At 37.4% G+C, this 18,243-nt stretch overlaps 1 protein-coding gene and 1 long non-coding RNA gene across 2 annotated transcripts in view; one reads left to right on the top strand and one right to left on the bottom strand.

The window, feature by feature from the left end:
• The window catches only part of lrrc30a (leucine rich repeat containing 30a), a 3,075-nt gene extending 1,512 nt beyond the window's left edge, over window positions 1–1,563 (top strand). Inside the window, exon 2 of the mRNA XM_079862458.1 lies at window positions 341–1,563. Coding sequence (XP_079718584.1) covers window positions 341–601 — 261 coding nt within the window. The 3' untranslated portion in view covers window positions 602–1,563. The remainder of the gene's footprint in view (window positions 1–340) is intronic.
• LOC307153206 lies at window positions 551–2,692 on the bottom strand. The gene is made up of 3 exons (XR_013820121.1): window positions 2,255–2,692; window positions 752–2,205; window positions 551–615 (listed from the first exon to the last, which is right to left on the bottom strand). It is a non-coding gene; the product is annotated as an uncharacterized lncRNA (long non-coding RNA).
• Between the last annotated feature and the right edge of the window lie 15,551 nt (window positions 2,693–18,243).

Raw genomic sequence — 18,243 nt, 5'->3', positions numbered from 1 at the left:
GTTCTGGTCAATAGTGTTCAGTGCTCGTCTGTGCTCAACCACAGAACAGCTTCAGGCTCTGCTGGATCTTCATCATTGCGTTAGAACTGGTCTCTGTTGGCGCGTGTGGAACCAAATGTCGGCTGGTGTGTGTAAACGTGCAGATTAAGGGCCGGTGATATTATAATAAGATCCTCTTCATCTGATCGGAATATTTTTTGCCATGATTATAAAACTTATAAAGGCTTATAAAGCACAGTTACTGGGTTTCACTTTTCACGTGTTCTGGGTTGTTAGAAGCACTGATTATAGCACTGAAACACGGGAAAACTCAGATTTTCATGATATTTCCCCTTTAAAGATCCTCATCGTCGAGGGAAACTGCATCCACTCGCTTCCCAAGATGCTCTGCCATCTGACCAAGCTGGAGCTCCTGAACGTGGATTTCAACGACATCCAGAGCGTCCCGGCGGAGATGCACCGGCTGAGACGCCTGGAGAAGCTAGCGTGCCATCCGCTGGATAAAGGCCTTCACATCGTCCACAATCCCCTGCTGAAACCCATCAAAGAGGTTCTGGACGGAGGCCTGCAGGCGCTCTACAGTTACCTGAGGAACACCTGACACACCTGAGTTACCTGAGGAACACCTGACACACCTGAGTTACCTGAAGAACACCTGACACACCTGAGCTACCCGAGGAACACCTGACACACCTGAGTTACCTGAGGAACACCTGACACACCTGAGGAACACCTGACACACCTGAGTTACCTGAGGAACACCTGAGTTACACCTGACACACCTGAGTTACCTGAGGAACACCTGACACACCTGAGTTACATGAGGAACACCTGACACACCTGAGTTACCTGAGGAACACCTGACACACCTGAGTTACATGAGGAACACCTGACACACCTGAGTTACCTGAGGAACACCTGAGGAACACCTGACACACCTGAGTTACCTGAGGAACACCTGACACACCTGAGCTACCCGAGGAACACCTGACACACCTGAGCTACCCGAGGAACACCTGACACACCTGAGGAACACCTGACACACCTGAGTTACCTGAGGAACACCTGAGTTACACCTGACACACCTGAGTTACCTGAGGAACACCTGACACACCTGAGTTACATGAGGAACACCTGACACACCTGAGCTACCCGAGGAACACCTGACACACCTGAGGAACACCTGACACACCTGAGTTACCTGAGGAACACCTGAGGAACACCTGACACACCTGAGTTACCTGAGGAACACCTGACACACCTGAGCTACCCGAGGAACACCTGACACACCTGAGCTACCCGAGGAACACCTGACACACCTGAGGAACACCTGACACACCTGAGTTACCTGAGGAACACCTGAGTTACACCTGACACACCTGAGTTACCTGAGGAACACCTGACACACCTGAGCTACCCGAGGAACACCTGACACACCTGAGCTACCCGAGGAACACCTGACACACCTGAGGAACACCTGACACACCTGAGTTACATGAGGAACACCTGAGTTACACCTGACACACCTGAGTTACCTGAGGAACACCTGACACACCTGAGTTACATGAGGAACACCTGACACACCTGAGTTACCTGAGGAACACCTGACACACCTGAGTTACCTGAGGAACACCTGACACACCTGAGTTACATGAGGAACACCTGACACACCTGAGGAACACCTGACACACCTGAATTACATGATGAACACCTGAGACACCTGAGGAACACCTGACACACCTGAGTTACCTGAGGAACACCTGACACACCTGAGTTACCTGAGGAACACCTGAGTTACATGAGGAACACCTGACACACCTGAGTTACCTGAGGAACACCTGACACACCTGAGGAACACCTGACACACCTGAGTTACCTGAGGAACAGCTGACACACCTGAGTTACCTGAGGAACACCTGACACACCTGACACACCTGAGGAACAGCTGACACACCTGAGTTACCTGAGGAACACCTGACACACCTGAGTTACCTGAGGAACACCTGACACACTGACACACCTGAGTTACATGAGGAACACCTGACACACCTGAGGAACACCTGACACACCTGAATTACATGAGGAACACCTGACACATCTGAGGAACACCTGACACACCTGAGTTACATGAGGAACACCTGACACACCTGAGTTACCTGAGGAACACCTGACACACCTGAGTTACCTGAGGAACACCTGACACACCTGAGTTACCTGAGGAACACCTGAGTTACCTGAGGAACACCTGACACACGACACCCCGGGACAGGCTTCGGACAGGGTGCTCGAAGTCCTGGAAAACCCTTGAAAACAGCCATAGTTACGGAAAGGTACTTGGAAAAGTGCTTGAGTTATTTAAATACAATATATATGAAATTTCTTCTTTTTAAAAAAAACACAAATACAGTTTTTCAGGCAGAATAAACACTGATGTCTGATAAACCAAGAACGCCAACATTATAAAATAAAATATTATTTATTGAACTGTAATAACCATTATAAACTTTGTATTTAATATATATTATTAAATAGGTTGTAAGTTGTGTTTTGGATACCTTATATTTGTAATTTGAGTTAAAAAAATACTAAAGATATTGTTTGATAAGTGCGATCTCTGATTGTGGTTCTTGAAAACCAAAAGAGTAGTGCTTGAAAAGTCCTTAAAAGTCCTGGAATGTATTTTTACAGGATCTGTACGAACCCTGTCGGGAATATCCTCGTTTTCCAGCTCTGAGATGCAGATTCACCAGTCTCTCGAGACACAGGAGTTGTGTTATTATTTCTATTCTCTGAGATCATGTGCCTTCTGTTCAAAACGGTGTAAATTCAGATAATCAATTGATCTTAAAGCTGTTTTACATCAGAGAAGCAGAAAGCTTAGCTAAATCAAGCTAGTATAGTAGTTTAGTTTGATGGAAGATCTTCCGAGTGGAGTAATTGATGAATACTGTGCGATACACAGAGTGCTATTTATAAAAATGTTGAGAAACCGTTTGCATTATTGAGTTTCACTGGAGTCACGTGACGCGACCTCATCATGTTGTGTGTTTATTTTACTGAATCCCGTCCAGTTGCAATCTCAGAAATTAAGTGTTTTTTTGTTCCAACTCATGATAAACTACAGGAGTGTGTGTGTGTGTGTGTGTGTGTGTGTGTGTGTGTGTGTGTGTGTGTGTGTGTGTGTGTGTGTGTGTGAGAGAGAGAGAGTGTGTGTGTGTGTGTGTGTGTGTGTTTGAGTGTGTGTGTGTGTGTGTGTGTGTGTGTGTGTGTGTGTGTGTGTGAGAGAGAGAGAGTGTGTGTGTGTGTGTGTGTGTGTGTGTGTGTGTGTGTGTGTGTGTGTTTGAGTGTGTGTGTGCCCTTGTTTATATTACATTGTGGGGACCAAATGTCCCCATAAGAATAGTAAAACCTGAGATCACCTACATCACCAGCCAGCGGTCCCCACTTTTCAAAAGGCTTATAAATCACACAGGATGAGTTGTTTTGAGAAAGTAAAAATGCAGAATGTTTCCTGTGATGGGCAGGTTTAGGGGCAGGGGCAGTGTGTGTGTGTGTGTGTGTGTGTGTGTGTGTGTGTGTGTGTGATGGGCAGGTTTAGGGGCAGGGGCAGTGTGTGTGTGTGTGTGTGTGTGTGTGTGTGTGATGGGTAGGGTTAGGGGCAGGGGCAGTGTAAGGGGATAGAATGTACAGTTTGTACGGTATAAAAACCATTACGTCTATGGAGAGTCCCCACAAAGATAGTGAACCAGACGTGTGTGTGTGTGTGTGTGTGTGTGTGTGTGTGTGTGTGTGTGTGTGTGTGTGTGTGTGTGTGTGTGTGTGTGTGCGTAGTGAGTGTGTGTGGTGTGTGTGTGTGTGTGTGTGTGTGTGTGTTTAAGTGTGTGAGAGAGTGTGTGTGTGTGTGTGTGTGTGTGTGTGTGTGTGTGTGTGTGTGTGTGTGTGTGTGTGTGTCGAGACGAGGCTTGTTAAACCTGCTAATCAAGCACTCGATTCCTCGTCCTTCGACTGATCATGTTTCTCACCTCGATCTCCTCGACTGAAGGCAAACACACGAGAACTGGGAGAAGGTCAGCTTTCTTCAGCTAAAACACACACACACACACACACACGCGCGCGCGCGCACACACACTCACACACACACACGTTGAAATCCATGTGACTAACTAATGCTCAATATTACAAATACTGTAAATGCTCAACATTTAATGTTTGTGTTATGGTGTAACTACCGTTGTGCAAATGCCAAAATGCCATAGTAAAACTGTGTTACCTTATATGAGTGTGTGTATATAATGTTTTGTACAACTTGAAAACAGTTGCTGTTCCTTTACAATTTAAGTATAATCAAAATTGGCTGTACAAGTAATTTCAACTAAAATATTGTCTCGTTGAATCTTGAATAACTTAAAAATGAAGTTAAATTATTTTGTCATGACTTATTGATCATATAATTTTTTACAGTGTATAAGGAGACATCTTAATATTTATTTATGTTTCTGTGTTTTTGTGATATCTGATTCTCTCTCTCTCTCTCTCTCTCTCTCAGAAACAGTGTGTGAATGAGACTCGAGTGTTGTTGCTCTAGCGCCCCCTGTCTGTTCCAGCCCTGCAGTGCAGCTTATGACTGGCATTCAGAATTATATATTTACAGACCCTTTCCAAAAAATTAGAATATCATGGAAAAAGTTTATTTATTTCCATAATTCCATTCAAAACGTTAAACTTCCGTAGATTATAGATTCAGGGCCCACAACTTAAACGATTTCAAGTATTTAGTTGTTTATTTGTACATAATTTGGGCTTCCAGCTCATAAAACCCACGAAAACAGGATTTCAAAAAATTAGAATATTACATGAAATCACACAGTAATTACACAGTGATACCATGGTCATTGAAGCAGGTCTTGGTTATTTTGGCAGTGTGGGCCGGTGCAAATCCTGCTGGAGAATGAAGGAAGCATGAAGTGCTCTGGAAATGTCCTGGTAGACGGCTGCGTTGAGTGGACAGCACAGTGGACCAACACCAGCCGATGACATGGCTCCCCAAACCAACACAGACTGTGGAAACTTCACACTGGACTTCAAGCATCTTGGATTGTGTGCCTCTCCATTCTTCCTCCAGACTCTGGGACCTTGGTTTCCAAATGAGATGCAAACTTTGCTCTCATCAGAAAAGAGGACTTTGGTCCACTGTGCTTTATTAAATCCAGAGTCAACGCAGCCGTCTACCAGGACATGTCCAGAGCACTTCATGCTTCCTTCATTTTCCAGCAGGATTTGCACCGGCCCACACTGCCAAAATAACCAAAACCTGGTTCAATGACCATGGTATCACTGTGTAATTACTGTGTGATTTCATGTAATATTCTAATTTTTTGAAATCCTGTTTTCGTGGGTTTTATGAGCTGGAAGCCCAAATTATGTACAAATAAACAACTAAATACTTGAAATCATTTAAGTTGTGGGCCCTGGATCTATAATCTATGGAAGTTTAACGTTTTGAATGGAATTATGGAAATAAATAAACTTTTCCATGATATTCAAATTTTTTGGAAAGGGTCTGTATATATTACAGTTTTTTACAATCACTTTGTTACTATTTTCAGAACCTTGATGTCATTTTTCACAACTCTAGACACAAAACTCACAACCAATGATCAAAATGAACATTTTTCAAAACTCTAACCCTTTTCTCAATTGCTTGGATACAATACACATAAAACTTAGATCATTTGTTCATTCAACAAAAATCACCTGTTCAATATGACACAACTTAACATCAAAGTACTACTATTTCAAAAGGCAATTCACACATTACATTTCAAATGAGTGTCTATTCATTTCCTTACAATGATCTAACTATCAACTGATACAACTGCTCAAAATGATAAGTAACTGTTGCATTACTCTTAATGCATAGTTGTATGGAAACAGACAAACAATCTTCCATGTTTACAGTAAATCATGAAAGTTTCAAGATAACGAGATTCATTGTCACCAATTAGCGTGGAGCATGAACCAATTAGACTACAATATCCATGGATGTAGCCTAATATTTGATCATAATGCTTCATCAGACACTGTGGCATGGTCCCAAATACTGTACCACCTCTTCAGACTATTTACAGTATTGACAGCACTGCACTGTACAGATAATCACTCCTGTTCTGTTTCTTACAGTACAAGCAAGCAGGTTGAGGAACACTGCATTTGATGTTTTGCTGTCTTTTCTTTTCTATTTCATAGCTAATTATTTTTGCTTTGATTCAAATAAACCTATGCTGTGGTTGTACTGTAGTGTTTTGCATCAATATATTACAAACTTTGTTCAATGATTCCACTGTGTCTGTAGTGTTCTCTCTACTACTGCGTGTGTATGAGTGTGTGTGTGTGTGTGTGTGTGTGTGTGTGTGTGTGTGTGTGTGTGTGTGTGTGTGTGTGTGTGTGTGTGTGTGTGTGTCTCTACTACTGCAGTGCTTTTACAGAGATGTGTTTACTGTACATGTAGTACTATAATGAAACCTGTATCACCTATTTTGTTCTACAATATTTAATGATTGTATGAACAGTGACACAGTGAAACTATCGGTTGCTTGTGTGTGGGTGATCTATAGTTATGTTTCAATGGTATTTCACAGTAAATTTGTTTTCTGAACCAATGATTGTGCAAGATTTCTTTAAAGATGTGAATGCACAATGCAGTGTTTTGAACATTAGACAGCCTGTGTTACAAGTGATAACCGTTTTGAGTTTTGTGTCGAGAGTTTTGAAAAATGACATCAAGGTTCTGAAAATAGTAGCAAAGTGATTGTAAAAAACTGTAGTCTGATATATTGTGAATATGGAGGAAAAACAGCTCAGTTTTATTCAAAGGAACATTACACTGAGCATTTCATTATATCCTCCCAATAGAAACCTGCAGTGGAACTGAAGAATGTTTTGAAAAACCCTCAATGCTTTATCTTTAAAATTTCTGCTCATGCATCTCCACTTATTAAACATATGAGGACATATATTATGCCAAACCTGCCCTCTTCATACTCAAGAAACGTTCAAGGTTCATTTATTAAAAATATTTTCTCACTTTATCACTGATTTGTAAAGTAGCGTGTTCTGTTCATTGAGAAGGTCATGGTTTTCATGAGCCAGGGATGAAGCTTCTGAGGATCTTTAACAATAATTTATAATTAAATTAAAGATGTTTTCAGTCATGATTAGAGAAATGAAATGTCAGTAAATCCACTGGAATAAATGTCATGTTTATGATGAACTCTTGTCAGTTGATGATGAAGTTTCTCGGCATCAGTCAGACCTCCGTAAGGCATGATGAAGTGAAGCGTCTGTGTCAGTAAATCATATTTTACAGCCTGTATAGCGATAAAAACACTCAGTCTGCTTCAGACACGCTCTGCTCTCGGTGTGTTGTAGATTTTGTAGAAATGAAACCGTGGGTATTGGAATTAAGACAATTTATGTATAAAGTAAATTCTAACGGCCCCAACACAGACCCTTGTGGGACTCCCTTAACAACCTCCATTAAATCTGACCGAACACATCGAGATCTTCCCTTTAAATTAGCAGTAAACCACAGAACTACATTATCTGATAATACAACACTTTTCTAACAATACATCATGATCCAAAGCAAATCAATAAAAGACATTCACGATTGTACTTTTCATCTAAAGACTCCACAATATCATTTAAAACTTTTACAACAGCCGTATTGGTACTCTGCTTTTTAATGAATCCTGATTGAGTATTTAAATACCACATCAGTTGTTCACTAACAACATTTTCTAAGAGTTTTGCCAGAATACAAAGCTTAGAAATAGGTCTATAATCATCAGTAATGTACAGTTTCAGCGAAGGAACTAGTGCTGACTTCCAGATTAAGGAGAGATTAAACTAATATGTGATCGGAGGTGAAATTATATCAGCCCCCATTTTTAAAAACAGGAGCAATAATTTATGTTCAGGATCTGGCGATTTATTCACATCTCGTATCATCTTTTAGAGCAGGGCAGACATTAGAAGAGATAGTCTGCTCAAACGCGAACTCTCTAGTCCGTAAGTGCCGTTCTGCATCCAGAAATACAGAATTAAAGACTGGATCATTATTTGTTGGGGAATATAGAATCAGATGCAATGAAATGTGTGTGAGAGGAGAGAGAGTGTGTGTGTGTGTGTGAGTGAGTGTGTGTGTGTTCAGTACGTGTGTTTGTGTTCTGTGTGTGTGTGTGTGTGTGTGTGTGTGTGTGTGTGTGTGTGTGTGTGTGTGTGTGTGTGTGTGTGTGTGTGTGTGTGTGTGTGAGAGCATGCTCAGACCCGTCCTGCTCCTCAGAGAAATCTCAAACACACACACACACACACACACACACACACACACACACACACACACACACACACACACACAGGTGTAAACACATTCTCTCATCGGACCGAAGCTCGAGGTGAGTGTAAAACACACACATGATGCTCCTGCAACTGTTGCATTAATTGCACTTGTGACGATGACAGTTTAACTAATGAGGTGTGAGTATATGTATGTGTGTGTGTGTGTGTGTGTGTGTGTGTGTGTGTGTAGATAACACTCACCTTGAGCTGCTCCATAATGGACTGTTCTCAGTATAAAAGCATAAACGGAGATGTTGGATGATGATGTGTGTGTGTGTGTGTGTGTGTGTGTGTGTGTGTAGATAACGCTCACCTTGAGCTGCTCCATAATGGGCTGTTCTCAGTATAAAAGCATAAACGGAGATGTTGGATGATGATGATGATGATGATGTGTGTGTGTGTGTGTGTGTGTGTGTGTGTGTGTGTGTGTGTGTGTGTGTGTGTGTGTGTGTGTGTGTGTGTGTGTATGAATAAGTGACCCTCTCCTGGGTCATTCCCGCTTTCTGGAGGACGCATTTTCAATTTCCTCTTCTCGTTCTTCTCGGATGCTGATTAAACTGCTTCGTCTCTGTCACACTCGTTCTGGATTTGGACCTGTGGCCTTTTGTTTCTCTGCATCTTCAGGATCATTTCACCAGCTCTTCCTGATGCAGGAGGAACGAGATAAAAGCAGCTTTATCCATCCCTGTTTACCATGTTCTGGAGTAAGTAAATGTAAAGTGTGTGTTTACACGTATGCCATGCATTTGGCCAATTAACGTACACTTACGTCACTAGTAGTTCCTAAGTTGGAGATAATTTAGTTCCTCTAGAGCCATTCCTGTAACTAAAACTGTTCCCAGTTCCTGCAGTGCGAACACAACAAAAAGTTGGTACTCCCGCCATTAGTTCTAGGATCTATGAAAACGTTCCTGAGTTTAGATGTTCTTGTTAGCTGGGTTATAGTGACTAATACAGGGTTTTAAAAAGTCTTTATTTGGCCTTATAAAAATTAAGGCCTTAAAAAGGTCTAAAATCAGAGCTGAACGTCTTAAAGTCCCTCTGTAGTCAATCATTTATCCCTTAAAACTCATCCACTCACTCAGCTCAGAGATCCACTGGTTGACGATCACACGTTGATCTGATTGGTTACAAGGTAGTTTGTGACGTCAGAAACACCAGCGATTTCAAAGCGTGTTTTTGAGACTGTCTTTGGTTCACTGCAGTTTTAAGGAGGAAATACTCAGCAATGCTGTCGACTTATGAACTTACACATGCTTTGACTTAAAGCAGATTAAAAACACCACATAGACACATAAACTACATTAAAATCTGGATTTACACCACAGGGGGACTTTAAATTCTAAAGTCATGGCATTAAAATGGGCAAAGTTCCTAACCCTAACCTCAGTATTTTTGTTCTGTTTTCCAATATAAATATCTAAACATATTTAAATCAAATATGCATGATACATGTACTTGAGATGCAAAAAATGAAGTCTTGAAAAATTTAACAAAAACAAATACTGTCAATGAGTTATGCAAAATTGTTCTCAATTGGAAGATCAAACTCACTTTCAATTTCACAGAAAACAAGACTTAATATTTTAGGTCATTTTGTATCTCCTTGATTTAAGAATCTTTAGACATTTGCACTGGAAAACAAACTGGAAGATCAAAAAATATATATATATATATATTGTGTTTCTCCCTAGACATTTACATTTAGAGAACATATTGGCGCATTGTGTTCCTTCCATTTATTCCTTTATCTTTACTTGGTCTTAAAAAGGACTTTAAGAAGTCTTAAATTAAACTCTGCTAATAAATGCTTTTAACAACTTTTCTTTCCCGTGATGGTTTATTAAGAGCATGAGATATTGCAGAGCTTGTGTTTGTGTTGTTGAATGGACAATGACCTTCATTAGTGCATGAAGATGTCATCAACATTTTTGTTCAAATTTCAAATGCATGTACATGTGCGTGTTAAACATATGTCTGTTAATTAGTTAAGATTAAAGTGTGCTAGGGTTGAGATCAGAATGATCCTGAACTGAAGCTGCTGATTCTGCCCTCTAGTGACTGATTCTGACTGATGCTTATGTGGGAAACTCAACAATATTCAACTCAATAATCACATCTAAAGACAGAAACTCAACGATATTCAACTCAATAATCACATCTAAAGACAGAGACTCAACAATATTCAACACAATAATCACATCTAAAGACAGAGACTCAACAATATTCAACTCAATAATCACATCTAAAGACAGACTCAACGATATTCAACTCAATAATCACATCTAAAGACAGAGACTCAATGATATTCAACTCAATAATCACATCTAAAGACAGACTCAACGATATTCAACACAATAATCACATCTAAAGACAGACTCAACAATAATCAACTCAATAATCACATCTAAAGACAGAGACTCAACGATATTCAACTCAATAATCACATCTAAAGACAGAGACTCAACGATATTCAACTCAATAATCACATCTAAAGACAGAGACTCATCGATATTCAACTCAATAATCACATCTAAAGACAGACTCAACGATATTCAACTCAATAATCACATCTAAAGACAGAGACTCAACGATTTTCAACTCAATAATCACATCTAAAGACAGAGACTCAACAATATTCAACTCAATAATCACATCTAAAGACAGAGACTCAACGATATTCAACACAATAATCACATCTAAAGACAGACTCAACGATATTCAACACAATAATCACATCTAAAGACAGACTCAACGATATTCAACTCAATAATCACATCTAAAGACAGAGACTCAACGATATTCAACTCAATAATCACATCTAAAGACAGACTCAACGATATTCAACACAATAATCACATCTAAAGACAGACTCAACGATATTCAACTCAATAATCACATCTAAAGACAGAGACTCAACGATATTCAACTCAATAATCACATCTAAAGACAGACTCAACGATATTCAACTTAATAATCACATCTAAAGACAGACTCAATGATATTCAACTCAATTATCACATCTAAAGACAGAGACTCAACAATATTCAACTCAATAATCACATCTAAAGACAGAGACTCAACGATATTCAACTCAATAATCACATCTAAAGACAGACTCAACGATATTCAACTCAATAATCACATCTAAAGACAGACTCAACGATATTCAACTCAATAATCACATCTAAAGACAGAGACTCAACGATATTCAACTCAATAATCACATCTAAAGACAGACTCAACGATATTCAACACAATAATCACATCTAAAGACAGAGACTCAACGATATTCAACTCAATAATCACATCTAAAGACAGACTCAACGATATTCAACTCAATAATCACATCTAAAGACAGAGACTCAACGATATTCAACTCAATAATCACATCTAAAGACAGACTCAACGATATTCAACTCAATAATCACATCTAAAGACAGACTCAATGATATTCAACTCAATTATCACATCTAAAGACAGAGACTCAACAATATTCAACTCAATAATCACATCTAAAGACAGAGACTCAACGATATTCAACTCAATAATCACATCTAAAGACAGACTCAACGATATTCAACTCAATAATCACATCTAAAGACAGACTCAACGATATTCAACTCAATAATCACATCTAAAGACAGAGACTCAACGATATTCAACTCAATAATCACATCTAAACACAGACTCAACGATATTCAACTCAATAATCACATCTAAAGACAGAGACTCAACGATATTCAACACAATAATCACATCTAAAGACAGACTCAACGATATTCAACTCAATAATCACATCTAAAGACAGAGACTCAACGATATTCAACACAATAATCACATCTAAAGACAGACTCAACGATATTCAACTCAATAATCACATCTAAAGACAGAGACTCAACGATATTCAACTCAATAATCACATCTAAAGACAGAGACTCAACGATATTCAACACAATAATCACATCTAAAGACAGACTCAACGATATTCAACTCAATAATCACATCTAAAGACAGAGACTCAACGATATTCAACTCAATAATCACATCTAAACACAGACTCAACGATATTCAACACAATAATCACATCTAAAGACAGAGACTCAACGATATTCAACTCAATAATCACATCTAAAGACAGAGACTCAACGATATTCAACTCAATAATCACATCTAAAGACAGACTCAACGATATTCAACTCAATAATCGCATCTAAAGACAGACTCAATGATATTCAACTCAATTATCACATCTAAAGACAGAGACTCAACAATATTCAACTCAATAATCACATCTAAAGACAGAGACTCAACGATATTCAACTCAATAATCACATCTAAAGACAGACTCAACGATATTCAACTCAATAATCACATCTAAAGACAGACTCAACGATATTCAACTCAATAATCACATCTAAAGACAGAGACTCAACGATATTCAACTCAATAATCACATCTAAACACAGACTCAACGATATTCAACTCAATAATCACATCTAAAGACAGAGACTCAACGATATTCAACACAATAATCACATCTAAAGACAGACTCAACGATATTCAACTCAATAATCACATCTAAAGACAGAGACTCAACAATATTCAACTCAATAATCACATCTAAAGACAGAGACTCAACGATATTCAACACAATAATCACATCTAAAGACAGACTCAACGATATTCAACTCAATAATCACATCTAAAGACAGAGACTCAACGATATTCAACTCAATAATCACATCTAAACACAGACTCAACGATATTCAACACAATAATCACATCTAAAGACAGAGACTCAATGATATTCAACTCAATAATCACATCTAAAGACAGAGACTCAACAATATTCAACTCAATAATCACATCTAAAGACAGAGACTCAACGATATTCAACACAATAATCACATCTAAAGACAGACTCAACGATATTCAACTCAATAATCACATCTAAAGACAGAGACTCAACGATATTCAACTCAATAATCACATCTAAACACAGACTCAACGATATTCAACTCAATAATCACATCTAAAGACAGACTCAACGATATTCAACACAATAATCACATCTAAAGACAGACTCAACAATATTCAACTCAATAATCACATCTAAAGACAGAGACTCAACGATATTCAACTCAATAATCACATCTAAACACAGACTCAACGATATTCAACTCAATAATCACATCTAAAGACAGAGACTCAACGATATTCAACTCAATAATCACATCTAAAGACAGAGACTCAACAATATTCAACACAATAATCACATCTAAAGACAGACTCAACGATATTCAACTCAATAATCACATCTAAAGACAGACTCAACGATATTCAACTCAATAATCACATCTAAAGACAGACTCAACGATATTCAACTCAATAATCACATCTAAAGACAGAGACTCAACGATATTCAACTCAATAATCACATCTAAAGACAGAGACTCAACGATATTCAACTCAATAATCACATCTAAAGACAGAGACTCAACGATATTCAACACAATAATCACATCTAAAGACAGACTCAACGATATTCAACTCAATAATCACATCTAAAGACAGAGACTCAACGATATTCAACTCAATAATCACATCTAAACACAGACTCAACGATATTCAACACAATTATCACATCTAAAGACAGACTCAACGATATTCAACTCAATAATCACATCTAAAGACAGAGACTCAACGATATTCAACACAATAATCACATCTAAAGACAGAGACTCAACGATATTCAACTCAATAATCACATCTAAAGACAGAGACTCAACAATATTCAACTCAATAATCACATCTAAAGACAGAGACTCAACGATATTCAACACAATAATCACATCTAAAGACAGACTCAACGATATTCAACTCAATAATCACATCTAAAGACAGAGACTCAACGATATTCAACTCAATAATCACATCTAAACACAGACTCAACGATATTCAACACAATAATCACATCTAAAGACAGAGACTCAACGATATTCAACTCAATAATCACATCTAAAGACTCAACAATATTCAACTCAATAATCACATCTAAAGACAGAGACTCAACGATATTCAACACAATAATCACATCTAAAGACAGACTCAACGATATTCAACTCAATAATCACATCTAAAGACAGAGACTCAACGATATTCAACTCAATAATCACATCTAAACACAGACTCAACGATATTCAACTCAATAATCACATCTAAAGACAGACTCAACGATATTCAACACAATAATCACATCTAAAGACAGACTCAACAATATTCAACTCAATAATCACATCTAAAGACAGAGACTCAACGATATTCAACTCAATAATCACATCTAAACACAGACTCAACGATATTCAACTCAATAATCACATCTAAAGACAGAGACTCAACGATATTCAACTCAATAATCACATCTAAAGACAGAGACTCAACAATATTCAACACAATAATCACATCTAAAGACAGACTCAACGATATTCAACTCAATAATCACATCTAAAGACAGACTCAACGATATTCAACTCAATAATCACATCTAAAGACAGAGACTCAACGATATTCAACTCAATAATCACATCTAAAGACAGAGACTCAACGATATTCAACTCAATAATCACATCTAAAGACAGAGACTCAACAATATTCAACTCAATAATCACATCTAAAGACAGAGACTCAACAATATTCAACTCAATGATCACATCTAAAGACAGACTCAACGATATTCAACTCAATAATCACATCTAAAGACAGACTCAACGATATTCAACTCAATAATCACATCTAAAGACAGACTCAACAATATTCAACTCAATAATCACATCTAAAGACAGAGACTCAACAATATTCAACTCAATAATCACATCTACAGACAGACTCAAAGATATTCAACTCAATAATCACATCTACAGACAGACTCAACGATATTCAACTCAATAATCACATCTAAAGACTGACTCAACATTATTCAACTCAATAATCACATCTAAAGACAGAGACTCAACAATATTCATCTCAATAATCACATCTACAGACAGACTCAACGATATTCAACTCAATAATCACATCTAAAGACAGACTCAACGATATTCAACTCAATAATCACATCTAAAGACAGAGACTCAACAATATTCAACTCAATAATCACATCTAAAGACAGAGACTCAACAATATTCAACTCAATAATCACATCTAAAGACAGAGACTCAACGATATTCAACTCAATAATCACATCTAAACACAGACTCAATGATATTCAACTCAATAATCACATCTAAAGACAGAGACTCAACGATATTCAACTCAATAATCACATCTAAACACAGACTCAACGATATTCAACTCAATATTCACATCTAAAGACAGAGACTCAACGATATTCAACTCAATAATCACATCTAAAGACAGAGACTCAACGATATTCAACACAATAATCACATCTAAAGACAGACTCAACGATATTCAACTCAATAATCACATCTAAAGACAGAGACTCAACGATATTCAACTCAATAATCACATCTAAAGACAGACTCAACGATATTCAACTCAATAATCACATCTAAAGACAGAGACTCAACGATATTCAACTCAATAATCACATCTAAAGACAGACTCAACGATATTCAACTTAATAATCACATCTAAAGACAGACTCAATGATATTCAACTCAATTATCACATCTAAAGACAGAGACTCAACAATATTCAACTCAATAATCACATCTAAAGACAGAGACTCAACGATATTCAACTCAATAATCACATCTAAAGACAGACTCAACGATATTCAACTCAATAATCACATCTAAAGACAGACTCAACGATATTCAACTCAATAATCACATCTAAAGACAGAGACTCAACGATATTCAACTCAATAATCACATCTAAACACAGACTCAACGATATTCAACTCAATAATCACATCTAAAGACAGAGACTCAACGATATTCAACACAATAATCACATCTAAAGACAGACTCAACGATATTCAACTCAATAATCACATCTAAAGACAGACTCAACGATATTCAACTCAATAATCACATCTAAAGACAGACTCAACGATATTCAACTCAATAATCACATCTAAAGACAGAGACTCAACAATATTCAACTCAATAATCACATCTAAAGACAGAGACTCAACGATATTCAACACAATAATCACATCTAAAGACAGACTCAACGATATTCAACACAATAATCACATCTAAAGACAGACTCAACGATATTCAACTCAATAATCACATCTAAAGACAGAGACTCAACGATATTCAACTCAATAATCACATCTAAAGACAGACTCAACGATATTCAACACAATAATCACATCTAAAGACAGAGACTCAACGATATTCAACTCAATAATCACATCTAAAGACAGACTCAACGATATTCAACTCAATAATCACATCTAAAGACAGAGACTCAACGATATTCAACTCAATAATCACATCTAAAGACAGACTCAACGATATTCAACTCAATAATCACATCTAAAGACAGACTCAATGATATTCAACTCAATTATCACATCTAAAGACAGAGACTCAACAATATTCAACTCAATAATCACATCTAAAGACAGAGACTCAACGATATTCAACTCAATAATCACATCTAAAGACAGACTCAACGATATTCAACTCAATAATCACATCTAAAGACAGACTCAACGATATTCAACTCAATAATCACATCTAAAGACAGAGACTCAACGATATTCAACTCAATAATCACATCTAAACACAGACTCAACGATATTCAACTCAATAATCACATCTAAAGACAGAGACTCAACGATATTCAACACAATAATCACATCTAAAGACAGACTCAACGATATTCAACTCAATAATCACATCTAAAGACAGAGACTCAACGATATTCAACACAATAATCACATCTAAAGACAGACTCAACGATATTCAACTCAATAATCACATCTAAAGACAGAGACTCAACGATATTCAACTCAATAATCACATCTAAAGACAGAGACTCAACGATATTCAACTCAATAATCACATCTAAAGACAGAGACTCAACGATATTCAACTCAATTATCACATCTAAAGACAGAGACTCAACGATATTCAACACAATAATCACATCTAAAGACAGACTCAACGATATTCAACTCAATAATCACATCTAAAGACAGAGACTCAACGATATTCAACTCAATAATCACATCTAAACACAGACTCAACGATATTCAACACAATAATCACATCTAAAGACAGAGACTCAACGATATTCAACTCAATAATCACATCTAAAGACAGAGACTCAACGATATTCAACTCAATAATCACATCTAAAGACAGACTCAACGATATTCAACTCAATAATCACATCTAAAGACAGACTCAATGATATTCAACTCAATTATCACATCTAAAGACAGAGACTCAACAATATTCAACTCAATAATCACATCTAAAGACAGAGACTCAACGATATTCAACTCAATAATCACATCTAAAGACAGACTCAACGATATTCAACTCAATAATCACATCTAAAGACAGACTCAACGATATTCAACTCAATAATCACATCTAAAGACAGAGACTCAACGATATTCAACTCAATAATCACATCTAAACACAGACTCAACGATATTCAACTCAATAATCACATCTAAAGACAGAGACTCAACGATATTCAACACAATAATCACATCTAAAGACAGACTCAACGATATTCAACTCAATAATCACATCTAAAGACAGAGACTCAACAATATTCAACTCAATAATCACATCTAAAGACAGAGACTCAACGATATTCAACACAATAATCACATCTAAAGACAGACTCAAC

The sequence above is a fragment of the Squalius cephalus genome (assembly GCF_949319135.1).
Source record: "Squalius cephalus genome assembly, chromosome: 25".
NCBI classification, from domain to species: Eukaryota; Metazoa; Chordata; class Actinopteri; order Cypriniformes; family Leuciscidae; genus Squalius; species Squalius cephalus.
The sequence above is the reverse complement of the archived record's forward strand: the minus strand, read 5'-3'. Positions and strand labels throughout refer to the sequence as shown.